The sequence below is a fragment of the Acomys minous genome (assembly GCF_964271855.1).
Source record: "Acomys minous genome assembly, chromosome: 8".
Classification (NCBI taxonomy): domain Eukaryota; kingdom Metazoa; phylum Chordata; class Mammalia; order Rodentia; family Muridae; genus Acomys; species Acomys minous.
In genome coordinates this window covers 32,211,302-32,223,652 of record NC_140489.1, presented here as the reverse complement: position 1 = coordinate 32,223,652, position 12,351 = coordinate 32,211,302, and the positions used below count along the sequence as shown (strand labels likewise).

Below are 12,351 nucleotides of genomic sequence, written 5' to 3'. Positions count from 1 at the left end.
AGCACCCGGCGTCAAATGACCCGACTGCATCCACACCCCGCCCCACCCCACCTCCCTCCCTCCCTCCACCCCATTCCGGCCGCCGCAGCTTTTCACCATTTGTGGACTGCGATTGCGCACATATGTAACTGAAAGTTCGCAACCAGAGGCGGCGCTCTGGTCTCCAGGCAACGGGGATAACAGAGGTGGACAGAGCGCGCCTGCGCGGACGGCGGTTGGGTTTAGTCAGGTGTGGAAAATTAAGTCTTGGGGATTTTCTCTGAGCAGGAGCGGCCCATAAGCGCCTCAGGTACGCGGAAAGACCGGGAGACACCGCGACCTCCATCTTCAGAGGGGCTGGAGAGTGAGATTTTATTCCTAGAAGCCAGGTCTCAATCAGAGTTCCCGTTTGACCCTCTGGGACAGAACATGGCTTCTGAGTCTAAAACCGGCTCGGGGTGTCAGGTGTCACCCCCCACCCCCAACCCCTACCTCTCTCTCCCTACCCCCACCTCCCCACTCCGCGCACACGCACACTATCTCTTTACAAGCCTGGTGCGGTTTGTTCCTTGGATGGGTGTTTGACAGCCAGGCACCTGCTTCTGGCCGGGGCAGCCCCGTGCTCTTTGTAGTTTTCTAGGCGCAGGGATGGGGGGGGGGCGAAGGGAGAAGGGGGGAGCCCAAGGAGCGCTTTGTGCCAGGCCCTGTCCCTAGGTCACTGTTCTCACCCCGTAAAAAAAGTGAGACTCGACTCAGAGCAGCCTCTGCAGTTCACAAGAACCTGGGCTGTAGTAAGAGCAGGTTGTCTGTTCTGTGTCACAGACGACCTTCAATCTAAGGCTGTTTCCACCTAGTCTATAATGGAGCACCGCAGATCAGATACGGGTGTGGAGGAAAGCCAGTGGCAGAACACCTGGGTCACGTTCATGTTTCTGTCTTCAGGGCTTAGCAATGTCTGGCACCTAGTCATCACTCACTAAATGCTTATTGAAAGACGTCCTGGCAGATCCAGCACCGCAGTCCCGTGAACCGTTTAAAGGGAATGTGGGTAGGGCAAATGTACTAAACAGTTTACTCTAGCAGCCGGGAGTGAACCTCAGACAAATTCTTCACATGTATCTGGTTTAAATCTCTCCTAGGCTTTGGTCCAGGCCCTGAATGGCTGGTCTCCAGTTGGCTCCACATCTGCCTGTGGGCGTTATGTTCCCACATAATAAAACAGAAGCTCCAGGGCTCCACTCAGCCAAGCGCGACCCTTTTGAACAAAGCGACTCTTCCCAGCGGTCTTCCATGGGACATTTGAGGAACAGTTTCCAGAAGAAGCCTTGGAGGAACACAGAGCTGGAGCAGGAGGAGGACGTCTCCACTCACCCCAAAAGAAACATCTGCACAAAAGCCCGGAGGCACTCCTGTCCCCACAGTGGGAGAATCAGCCAGCAAGGCTCAGCAAGCAGTCCCTGGGGAGAAGGAAACGGTTTGTTTTACTTGTCAAGCCCTCAGCCACGGTATCCCAAAGCAAATGCTCAAGACTTCATTCCCTTTAGGAAGAAACGTGTTGGGGTGGATCGGGCATACCCACTGAAACCTATGGTCCACCGGAAGTCACACAGCACAGGTGAGGCCGGCACCGTTGGCGACCAGAATGGCTACCCAAGACTCCCTGAGGCCAGAGAGTTTTCAGACAGCAGCCTAGGTTTGAGGAGCTGGGTGAGTTCGTCTATGCTTGCCTCTGTGCAGGCAGAGAAGGCGGTGGCAGATCTCCATAGGACCAAGTGGACACAGATCCAAAGACTAGAAGCTGCAGGCGAGAGCTTACAGAAGGAAATCCGAAGAAAGGAGACACTCCTACGAGAGAAGCTGAAGAAGACAGAGGAGGGTCTTCGAAGGATCCAGGAGGAAAAGAAACAGGCCAGGGAAAACGGAGACAGAGAGCTCCACAGAATGACACGACCTGGGGGCAGAGTTAGAGATAGCAACAGCAGCACCACGTACAATCCTTGTTTATCCCCAGGGTTCAGGTCTGAGGCGTTGAGAGGGAGCAGGGGAGAGGATCACCCTTGTGAAGAAGCTCGGGAAAATGCTAGTCCACTCCAGCTCCCCGATCCCGAAATCCAGAGGCTCAAAAGAGAAAGGCTGGTGGCAAGCAACAAGAGAATCCGAGAGCAAGACTCAGGGCCTCCTCCAGCAGACAAATTCTCTCAACCGGCAGAGGAGCTGGGCAGTGCACAGCAGCAGGCATCAAGCTTGCCCGGATTGCCGGGCTCCTCCGGGTCCAGCTCCTCCACAGAAGAGCCAGAGCTGGGCAAGTGCAGCCACTGTGGACGCATGTTTCTCTCCCTCAGGCTGCAGAGACACTCCGCCGTCTGTGGCAGAAGGCAGGGGTCCAAGAGGAAAGTGTTTGACTCCTCCAGGGCCCGGGCTAAGGGCACAGAACTAGAGCAGTACTTGAATTGGAAGGGGCCAGCCACAGATAAGGTAACAAACGCCCTCCAGATTTGACTTTGTACAGGGGTACGTGCAGTGGCCTGCTCTGTCCTTACCAGTTTGCTTCGGGAACTGGGGTCATGTAGGATGGAGGGGACAGTCACAGCTTCTGTCTGCCAGCCTCTGTGATCAGAGCTCTGTGTAGGAATCTCACCCTTCTGGGAGAATCCCCACAGTCTCTGTGGGATTGTCAACATATCCATTCAAAAACCAAGGCTCAGACCTCCCCTAAACGCACATGTGCATACACACACACACACACACACACACACACACACACACACACACACACTTTTTATCTTTTAGTGCTGTCTTCAGAGCCCTGTAGGTACTAGATCAATAGTCTATTGCTAATCAGTAGCCCTTACTCTTAACTTAGTCACTATCTTAACACCTTTATGAGGTAGGGTCAATCTATAAATCTTACTTGAGTTGACTCCAAAATCTACACTTCAAAATATATGTCCTTTTGATTATTATAAAACAAATTCATGTTTGCTGCAGAAAAAAAACCATGCATTTTATCCAGGTGTGGTGGCGCATACCTCTAATCCCAGCACTTGGAAGGCAGAAGCAGGTGGATTGCTGTGAGTTTTGAGGCCAGCCTGGTCTACAAAGCAAGTCTAGGATAGCCGAGGCTGCACAGAGAAACCCTGTCTTGAAAAACCAAGGAAATAACCAACCAACCAACCAACCAAACAACAACAACAAAAAAACACTTTTATTTTAAGACAAATATAAAATACTTGTTTTCTTGATTTGTTGTGAGAATCCCTTGCTTTTTCCCATTTGTCACCATGCTCCGTTGTACCCACTCTTTCAGAATTAGTTCTGCTTTGATGCATTTTCTTAGTAAATTCAAGAAACACACCTGTTTGTCCCCCTACCTCCTAACTATCCCAGTTAGAATATTAACATCATAAGGATAAAGTTCTTTTATTTTTCTATATCTCAAAAATATCCCTTACTTTAGGAAAAACAAAACAAACAAACAAACAACAACAACAACAACAACAACAAAACAGGGTGGTCACCATAAGGGCTTCATGACATTTAGCTGATCCGGCTCAGGATTTTATGGGTTAATTAGACCTACCTGGAGCCCATTGCCCCATAGCCAGCTTTCACGGGTATGCTACCTGGTTTGTAAAATAAGAGTTTATGAGGATTGCTAATTTTAGAATGTATTAGAAAAACTTATTAAAAGCTGGGCACAGGGGCGCACACCTTTAATCCCAACACTTGGGAGGCAGAGGAAGGTGGATCGCTGTGAGTTGGAGGCCGGCCTCGTCTACAAAGTGAGTCCAGGATAGATAGCCAGGACTACACAGTGAAACCCTGTCTCAAAAAACAAAATGAAAAATGTAATAAGTCTGTAATTTTTGTGCGGTCATGAATTTAAAGAAAAATATTAACGAATAAGATGATCAGGGTTGGGAAAAACCCACGTTAGACAATCTCAAAGGCCCCCATGTAAGTCTAACACTCTGGGAAAAACAGAACATATTTCTGTTTTCATTTCTTCCCCAAGCATGTGTGCCCTCGTGGGCCCTCTCTCTTCCTCCACCCCCTTCTGTCTGTCTCCTCTCTCCCCTCCTGGACATCTGGCCTGCAACTCACTATGTAGACTACGTTGGCCTCAAACTCAGAGATCCAATTGCCTCTGCTTTCCAAGTGCTAGGATTAGAGGCATGGTCACCACACGCCACAGCTCCCAATTCTCCCATATCAAGACTTTACAGTCCCCTTGCTGGGGCCTTTAAAAAAGCACATGGGGCCGGGCGTGGTGGCACACGCCTTTAATCCCAGCACTCGGGAGGCAGAGGCAGGCAGATCGCTGTGAGTTCAAGGCCAGCCTGGTCGGTCTACAAAGTGAGTCCAGGACAGTCAAGGCTACACAGGGAAACTCTGTCTCAAAAAACCAAAAAAAAAAAAAAAAAAAAAAAAAAAAAGCACATGGATGGGGCTGGAGAGATGGCTCAGTAGTTACAAGCACTGGCTGCTCTTCCAGAGGACCTGAGTTCAATTCCCAGCACCCACATGGCAACTCACAACTGTCTGTAATCCAGTGCCAAGTGATTCTACACCCTCACACAGACATACATGCAGGCAAAAACACCGATGCATATAAAATCAAAATAAATCATTATAGGAAAAAAAAAACATGGATGGGATGGCTGCTCAAAGATAACTTATAATTAGTGTTTTCTCTCAGTACAATTTGAGAGCTCACCACAAGAATGTCTCCCCCACATTCTTCGGAGATAATCTCTGTAAAGTCCAGCTTTCAACACGAAGTCAGCGTTTTGCTCTGACAGATAATGACAGGATGGGCAGTCACTATTCTGTTCTCTTTGGTCAACCCGGTAATTCACTGGGGATTCCCTATGGCCTGTCACAGTAATTTATCTGAGGCCACCGTGGAAAAAGAACTCTGTGCTTCTTAAGTTCCTAAACACAGTAGCACCGAGGCTGCAGGACACACCTCAGCTCCAGCACGCTAGTTTGAGGCCATGGCTGCTCTGGGGACACAAGGCAGGAAGGACGAGTGCAGCTGAGCTTCACTACTTCCTGGGAGTGCCTCAAGTCTCACTGTGGAGCGATTGCTGCTCCTTGCCATTCTCCCCACGTACCCTGAGAGCAGGACTTCCTTCCAGTCATTTAATAGTCGGATAGCATCAGCAGACATAGACTGGCGCCTACTACACTGTCAGCATATGAGGCGTATGAAGCGCCCACATTTTTGTGCTTGATGTAGTAAGGAATATTTGAGCGTGGCACAGAACGGAGACACAGCGACTGACTGTACCTCTCAAGTTCTTTCTGGCTGAATTCCCTTAAAGTTCCTGGTGTCATCTCTAACATCAGTTCTTCTGTCTCCTGTCTCAGTAAGATACTCCTGGTCCAGCCTGCTTTTTCCTTTGATAGTATTCCTTGTTATTACCTATTACCTTTAATTAGTATTTATTTTGTGCACATCGGTGTGTGTGCACACATTGACATCAGAGGGCAACTTGTTAGAGTTGGTTCTCTTCTTCCAACTTGGGATAAACTCACTGGTTTGAGGCCACCCACGGAACCATCTTGCTGGCTCTAATTTTCTTTTCTTTTCTTTTTAAAGATTTATTTATTTATTATGTATACAGTGCTCTGCCTACTTGTACCCCTGCAGGCCAGAAGAGGGCATCAGATCATATTATAGATGATTGTGAGCCACCATGTGGTTGCTGGGAATTGAACTCAGGACCTCTGGAAGAGCAGTCAGTGCCTTAACTGCTGAGCCATCTCTCCAGCCCGGCTCTAATTTTCTTTTAAGTAGTTCGTTATACACATTTTAAAAACCACGTGGTGAGCTGGGCATGGTGGTGCATGCCTGTAATCCTAGCACTTGGGAGGCAGAGGCAGGCAGGTTGCTGTGAGTTGGAGGCCAGCCTGGTCTACTAAGTGAGTCCAGGATAGCCAGGGTTATACAAAGAAACCCTGCCTCAAACGAACAAACAAACAAAGGACCATGTGGTACTAAACAATGTTTAATGCAGTCTTACTTCATCCTTCTCGGGTCCCTACTTTGAGTCTGCAGTTGTATGAGATATCTTCTGGGATGCATTTCCATGTTTCTAAATAATATGCTAATTTTCTTGATTTGCCAGCCTTCCGTGGTCTCCAGTGCCTGCTTGTGGAGCCTCAGAGGCAGAGCTCTGTTTCAAGTCCCTCTTCCCTTCGTCTTCTCCGTTGTTAGTTTCCCTATTGACTCTAGTTGATCACAGCTCTGATGTAAAACAGTGAGATTTTACAGGACCATTATGCCATTGTCCATATTCATTGATTACCAAATTCTGCTTCTGCCTACATGTACTTGGAGTTTTAATTATTGACTTAGTTTTTATCTCCTTCGTTTTCCGTGAATCTATACCTAAAAATTTCCCTAACTCATCAACTAGATGTTAGGCATTTGTTAATTTTTTTTTTTTTGTAAGTGTCCGGATACATTTTATAACAATCAGTTTGAAGTGTTTTCCTTTTCTCCCAAGTTCTGGAAACGTCTCTTTCTCCTCCTGCTCTTTCTGGAGTGGTCATCCCTGGGCTTTGCAATGTTCATCTGTTTCTCTTCTGTGTTGGATCCTGTCTTTTTCCTGTTTCCCTACTTGTTTTGCTGAGGCTTCCCAAGAGATATGCATAGGTCTTATATTTTTATTCAAAGAATTAAAGAAAAATATCTACACAAATGCTTTCTATTTGATGATTTGGCTGGGCATAGAAATTTCAGCAGAAATGATTTCATTAGAACTTTGTTTTTAAGACAGCCTCACTACTCAGCACTATGTAGCTTTGGCTGGCCTGGAACTCAGAGAGATCAGCCTCTGCCTCTATGCCTGGCCTTTATTAGAAATCTCTCTCTCTCTCTCTCTCTGTCAAAGATCAAATTGACTAAAAGTTATAAAGAGAGGGAAAAACATTTCATGACTCCCTACTTTATTAGAACTTTTAAGATGTTAATTTTTTCTAGCTTTTAACATCCAGTGTTTACTGTTGAGAAATCTAAAGTTGTTTTGATTACTACTTCATTTTATGAAGCCTATTTTTTTTTTCATTTCCAAAGGCTAGTAGGATTTTCTTTGCTCTAAAACTGTAAGAACTTACAGTGATCAATTTGAAGTCTTGGCAAATCATTTCAGTTTCAAGGCTTGTGATCTTTAATTGTACAAATAAATGTGTTGTTTCTTTAATTACTTCTTGGGCTTTCTGGCCTTCTTGGAACACGATTGCCCACATGTTGAACTTTCTGAATGATTTTCTGCTCATTTCTACTTCCCATCTGATGGCTTTTTCCCATTCTGAGATGTGTTTTTTTTTTTAATTTTTATTTTGCAATACTTCTATTTGAGTTTTGACTACCAAGCTTTTAATTTATAGTTGTTTTGTTTCTCTGGTTGTTCATCTTTCATAATATGCTCCTTTTATGGACAACATCTTCTTAAAATGATTTATTTTTATGCAAATGGGTGTTTAGCTTGCATGTATGCACTGCCCAAGGAGGCCAGAAGAAGGCATGGGATCCTCTGGGACTAGAGTTAGAGACTAATGTGAGCTGCCATGTGGTGCTGGGAACCAAACCTGGGTCTTCTGCAAAAGCAGTCAGTGCTCTTAACTGCTGAGCTGTTTCTTTTTTTTTCCTCTCTTTTTCTTCTTTTTGGTTTTTCAAGACAGGGTTTCTCTGTGTAGCCTTGGCTGTCCTGGACTCGCTTTGTAGACCAGGCTGGCCTTGAACTCACAGTGATCCACCTGCCTCTGCCTCCCGAGTGCTGGGATTAAAGGCGTGCGCCACCACGCCCGACCCAACTGAGCCATTTCTATATCCAGGATATGTGTGTATATAATATATACATATATATGCATATATATATGTAAAATACACACACACACACACACACACATGGTTTTTTGAGACAAGGTTTCTCTTTGTAGCCTTGGCTGTCCTAGAATCGCTTTGTAGATCAAGCTAGCCTCGAACTTACAGCAATTCACCTGCCTCTGCCTCCTGAGTGCTGGGATTAAAGGCCTGCGCCACCACTGCCTGGTTTGATATTATATTTTTCTGTTAAAACATTTGGTGTGTGTGTGTGTGTGTGTGTGTGTGTGTGTGTGTGTGTGTGTGTGTGTGTTGGGTGTGTTTGGGTGTAGTTACTGAACTTTTTGTTTTTGTATTTTGAGTACCTTTCTCTTTAGATAAGTTTTCATCAAGTATCTGATAGTCCCTGTCTATTCATTTGGTTTTTTGGTTTTGACTTTTATTTGAGACAGGGTCTCACTCTTTAGTCCTGGCTGGCTTTGAACTCACAGAGATCCTCCTGTCTCTGCCTCCCGAGTGCTGGGAGGCACATCCTGCTGTTTGTTTGTACTTAAGCCTTAGTGGGTTTGGTCTCTAAAGGAAATTATCAAACAGGGAGCCCTGTCTCTGTGGTCCCTCCCTAGAGGATGCCAATTACTGGTACTCTGGAAGCTGATTTGGAAAGGGAGTCTGACAGGCCTGTGCTTGCTAGGTACCCTTACTTGGGCTTCCCCACCACCAGCGTGGAGATTAACCCTGGTCCTTATCCTGTCTGGATTTTCTGAGCTAAAATCCATCTAGGGGTTGGACAGTCATCTCAGTGGTTAAGAGCGCTTTTCCAGAGGACCTGAGTTCAGGTGGCTTACCTACCTGTAACCCCAAGAGATCTATCTCCATGCCTGCACATGCCCATGACATACATACAGAGAGATAAAAATTGAAGTTAAAAAAAATCTTTAAAGGGCTGGAGAGACAGCTCAGTGGTTAAGAGCACTGTCTGTTTTTCCAAAGGTTCTGAGTTCAGTTCCCAGCAACTACATGGAGGCTCACAACCATCTACACTCTCTAACGCCCTCTTCTGGTGTGCAGGTGTGCATGCAGATAGAGCACTCATATACATAAAATAAATAAAATCTTTTAAAAAATATCTTTAAAACTTATCTAGTTCAGCTGGGCAATGGCGGCACACGCCTTTAATCCTGGCACTCGGAGGCAGAGGTAGGTGGCTCTCTGAGTTGGAGGCCAGCCTGGTCTACAGAGTGAGTTCCTGGACTGCTAGGGCCACACAGAAAACCCAACCAACAAAACAAAACGAAAACCAAAAACAAAACAAAAAACTGGCTAGCTCAATTTCTTTATCGAGAAACCTCTCTCCTCGTGGGGCGAGAGAGTACTGGGAGAACGGGGCACCCGGATATGCAGGGTGGGAGAGGAGCCCTGAGTTCAGTTGGTTTCCATCCCCACGGCCCCCTCCTTTCTGCCTGACCCCACCCGCTCAGGACACCTTGCCTCCGGGGAGGAGCCCTCCTTGCAGGCTCCTGGGCTGTGCTTCAGTGCTCGAGAGTTAGTCATCACTCTTAGACCTTTTCTTTGTGCCTTGAGCTTAAGGATCTTTCCGCATGCTCCCATGGAGCCCCAGAAAGGGGAAAGTCGAAAGCTCAGCGTTCCTTTCACATTACAGGCGGAACCTCTCCGGAAGAGCACCTGGAGACAGAAGCATGAGTCTTTCATCCGTACCCTCCGCCATGCTCGCCAGGTCCAGCAGGTTATCGCCAGAGGTGGAGATCCCTCGGACTTGCCTCCCATCCTGCCTGCAGAAAACCCAGACTACGTCCAGTGTCCTCACTGCAGCCGACACTTTGCTCCCAAGGTGGCGGAACGACACATACCTAAGTGTAAGACCATCAAGAACCGGCCTCCACCCCCAAGGAGGCATGACAGCTGAGCAGACAGAGGCAGACCTTCTGCTTCCGGGTCAGCAGGAAACCACAGACCACGTGATGTGGTACAGGGAGAAAACAGAACTTTTCCAGAACTCAGGATCTGCCTACAGAGCTGAACAATCCCTGAGGAGAGCCCACTGCTGCGTGGCAGGCGACCAACGCAAGCACTAGCATCTCACGGAATCGTAGCCATGGCTGCGCGCCCGCGTAGGTTCTTGCCTGAAGAATTGGTAGTCGAGGCCCCTGGGTGGTGAGGCTGCATTAAAGGCGTCTTCTCCTGAGCCTGACCGTGCCTTGTGTTCAGCGTTTTCCTGCCATGGCACGTGCCCAGGGTCTCTGTTGGCTCTTCTTACTCCTGAAAGTTGGGGTATAAAGATGAGTGAGCTGGGGGTCAGAGGGTCATTGTCATACAGATGGTAACTCTTTATGGAAGTTTATCCTTGGCCTCCATGACCCATGGTCCTGGCTGGAAGCCAACAAAAGTGTGTAACATTAGGGGGCCAGCGTATCCTAAACCTTCCCTGTGGTCTGCTGTATAACGAAACATCTTCATGCACTTTACAGGGTAGGGGTGGGTAGACAATAATTTTACTTCTCTGTGCTTGTTCTCTTTAAATGTGCTTCATATGTTAAAGGAAGAAGCTGCTGGTACATTTTCAAATAAGGCTGCCTGGCTGCCTCGAGGCCGCAGATCCTGTCTAAGCAAGCGTGGACAATGCTCAGTGTTTCATGACCCTGAGATCACAGCATAGTCACACTTCTATTTTAAACTCTGAAAGGGATCAGGTCTTCTTAACCGTGAGAACAGTGCCTACTTCAAGTTAGACCCTCAACTAATGGGTTCTGGGGGCTTAAAAAGATGAACATGTAAGCTCCTAGAACCACTGGGTATGTAACCTGACACGCCCTCTCCCCCAGGCAAAGTTCACTGAGGAGCACACCAAGTTCCTTTCTCCACATTAAAAGCCCCAGATAATAAGGCACATCCCCACAGATGTTCAAAATTTTTTAAAGATTTATGAGTGTTTTGACTGCATGTATGTATGTGCACCATATGCACACAGGAAATCAGGAGTGTTGGATCCCCTGGGGCTGGAATTACAGATGGTTGTGGGCCACCATGTGTGTGCTGGGAACCCAGGTCATCTACAAAAGCAACAAGTGTTCTTAACCTCAGAGCCATCTCTCCAGCCCCTCGCCCCCACTCCAGATGCTTTATTATTAAGAAGCATTTAAAAATGTTCTTTTAAAACTTGGGATAGGCGCAGGTCTTGACAAACTGGAAACACTGGGCAGCAACCTACACAGCACACGCTAGAAAGGGTTCAAAACCTTCCGCTCCTTCAGTTGGGAATACTGGTAAGCAGAGCCAGATTCCTTGCTTCCTCTGCTGGGCCTCCTAGGCTGTGGTCTGGGCTCCTGCAATGATGTTACTAGGGTCACAGGTTAGAGCCTTCAAGAGAGGACAACTGTGTCGGGCTTTCTAAAGACACAAGCTGCTATTCATTCTTAAGCTGCCAAAGAAAGAAAACAGGAACCCTTCTCTTGGCATTCCCTTTGACCTTAGTTTTTGCCAGTCTTCTGAATTTAGCTAGCTCTGGCTCTGGGGGAAAGAGCTGTTCCATGACCTCGAATCTTCCTGGATAGAGGCCACATAGATGCTGCTTGTAAACGTCCACACTGTTACTTTAAGAACATGTCATAAATATCATACATTTTTAAGTTCAAAAGCTATGGGAAGTTCACATGGCAGACCCCGGGAGGTGCGCAGACGTGCAGAGCTACGACTTCCCAGCTCACACAGCACAGTGCCTCTTGTCAGCACATGCTTTCAGTCGGCCATTCTGCACAGCTACCCAGATGGCAAGCAGAGCGGTGCTGTCGAGTTCCCGCCTCAAAGCCCACGACCTGTGAGGTTTAAGGATGAACACATTTATGTGGCAGTTAATCACCGAGGCAATAAATGACTTCTGGCTTTGCAGGGAATCTCACAGTCCCGGCTGGAGTCCTGACCCCGCCCTCCTGCTCTCGTGACCAGCACTTCCTTTGAGGCCTGGAGATCTCATGTGAAGGACTTTCTCTAAAATCTGTATTTTTCTCTGGGCTGTTCTTCCTACGCTGAATGTTTCTGAATAGGTAACAAACCAAATGAAACTTGAGCACCGGGAGCCTTTCGCTTTAAACTTTAGTGCTATGCTCAGCCAAGGAAAGTAACAGCTGCTAGGCCAAAGAGTCCTAATACAGCTAAGCATTCCTGAGGACGTTTTCTAGACAAACTGGCATGGTCACTTGGAAGTTTCCCACTCAGGACAAGGAGGTGTGCAGGCATGCGCGCCAGTGTGTGCCACCAGAGACGGGTTTGTGGATGCTGCAGGCTAACTTGGGCCACCAGGAGCCCAGCAACCATGCTGGCCTGCTGTGCCGGCTTGCTGGCCCAGGGTCCTTCCTTTAATGGCTTTGTTCCCCCTCTGCACTTTCTGAATTTTTATAAACTTCTGGGGAAAAAAGCTGTAGCAGCAAAAGTGATTTTTTTTTCTGGGAAAAAAAGAGGTTGGAAAACAGCAGAGGTTATTTCTGTGTACTGTTGCGCGCAGTCCCGCCGAAAGGATGACGCAA

General features: G+C 47.3%; 1 protein-coding gene across 3 annotated transcripts; it reads left to right on the top strand.

Annotated features, from left to right (window-relative positions):
* The first annotated feature begins 111 nt into the window (after window positions 1-111).
* Window positions 112-12,310, top strand: ZC2HC1C (zinc finger C2HC-type containing 1C). Of its 3 annotated transcripts, none has more exons than XM_084791166.1 (3): window positions 112-229; window positions 1,119-2,454; window positions 9,474-12,310. In XM_084791166.1, the coding sequence occupies exons 2-3, from the start codon at window positions 1,138-1,140 to the stop codon at window positions 9,735-9,737; spliced, it is 1,581 nt and encodes a 526-aa protein (XP_084647292.1). In that variant the 5' UTR covers window positions 112-229; window positions 1,119-1,137; the 3' UTR covers window positions 9,738-12,310. The 3 variants fall into 3 exon arrangements, with proteins under 3 accessions (XP_084647292.1, XP_084647291.1, XP_084647293.1); XM_084791165.1 differs by having other exon boundaries at window positions 114-289; XM_084791167.1 differs by lacking the exon at window positions 112-229 and adding an exon at window positions 761-1,027.
* Window positions 12,311-12,351: the final 41 nt, after the last annotated feature.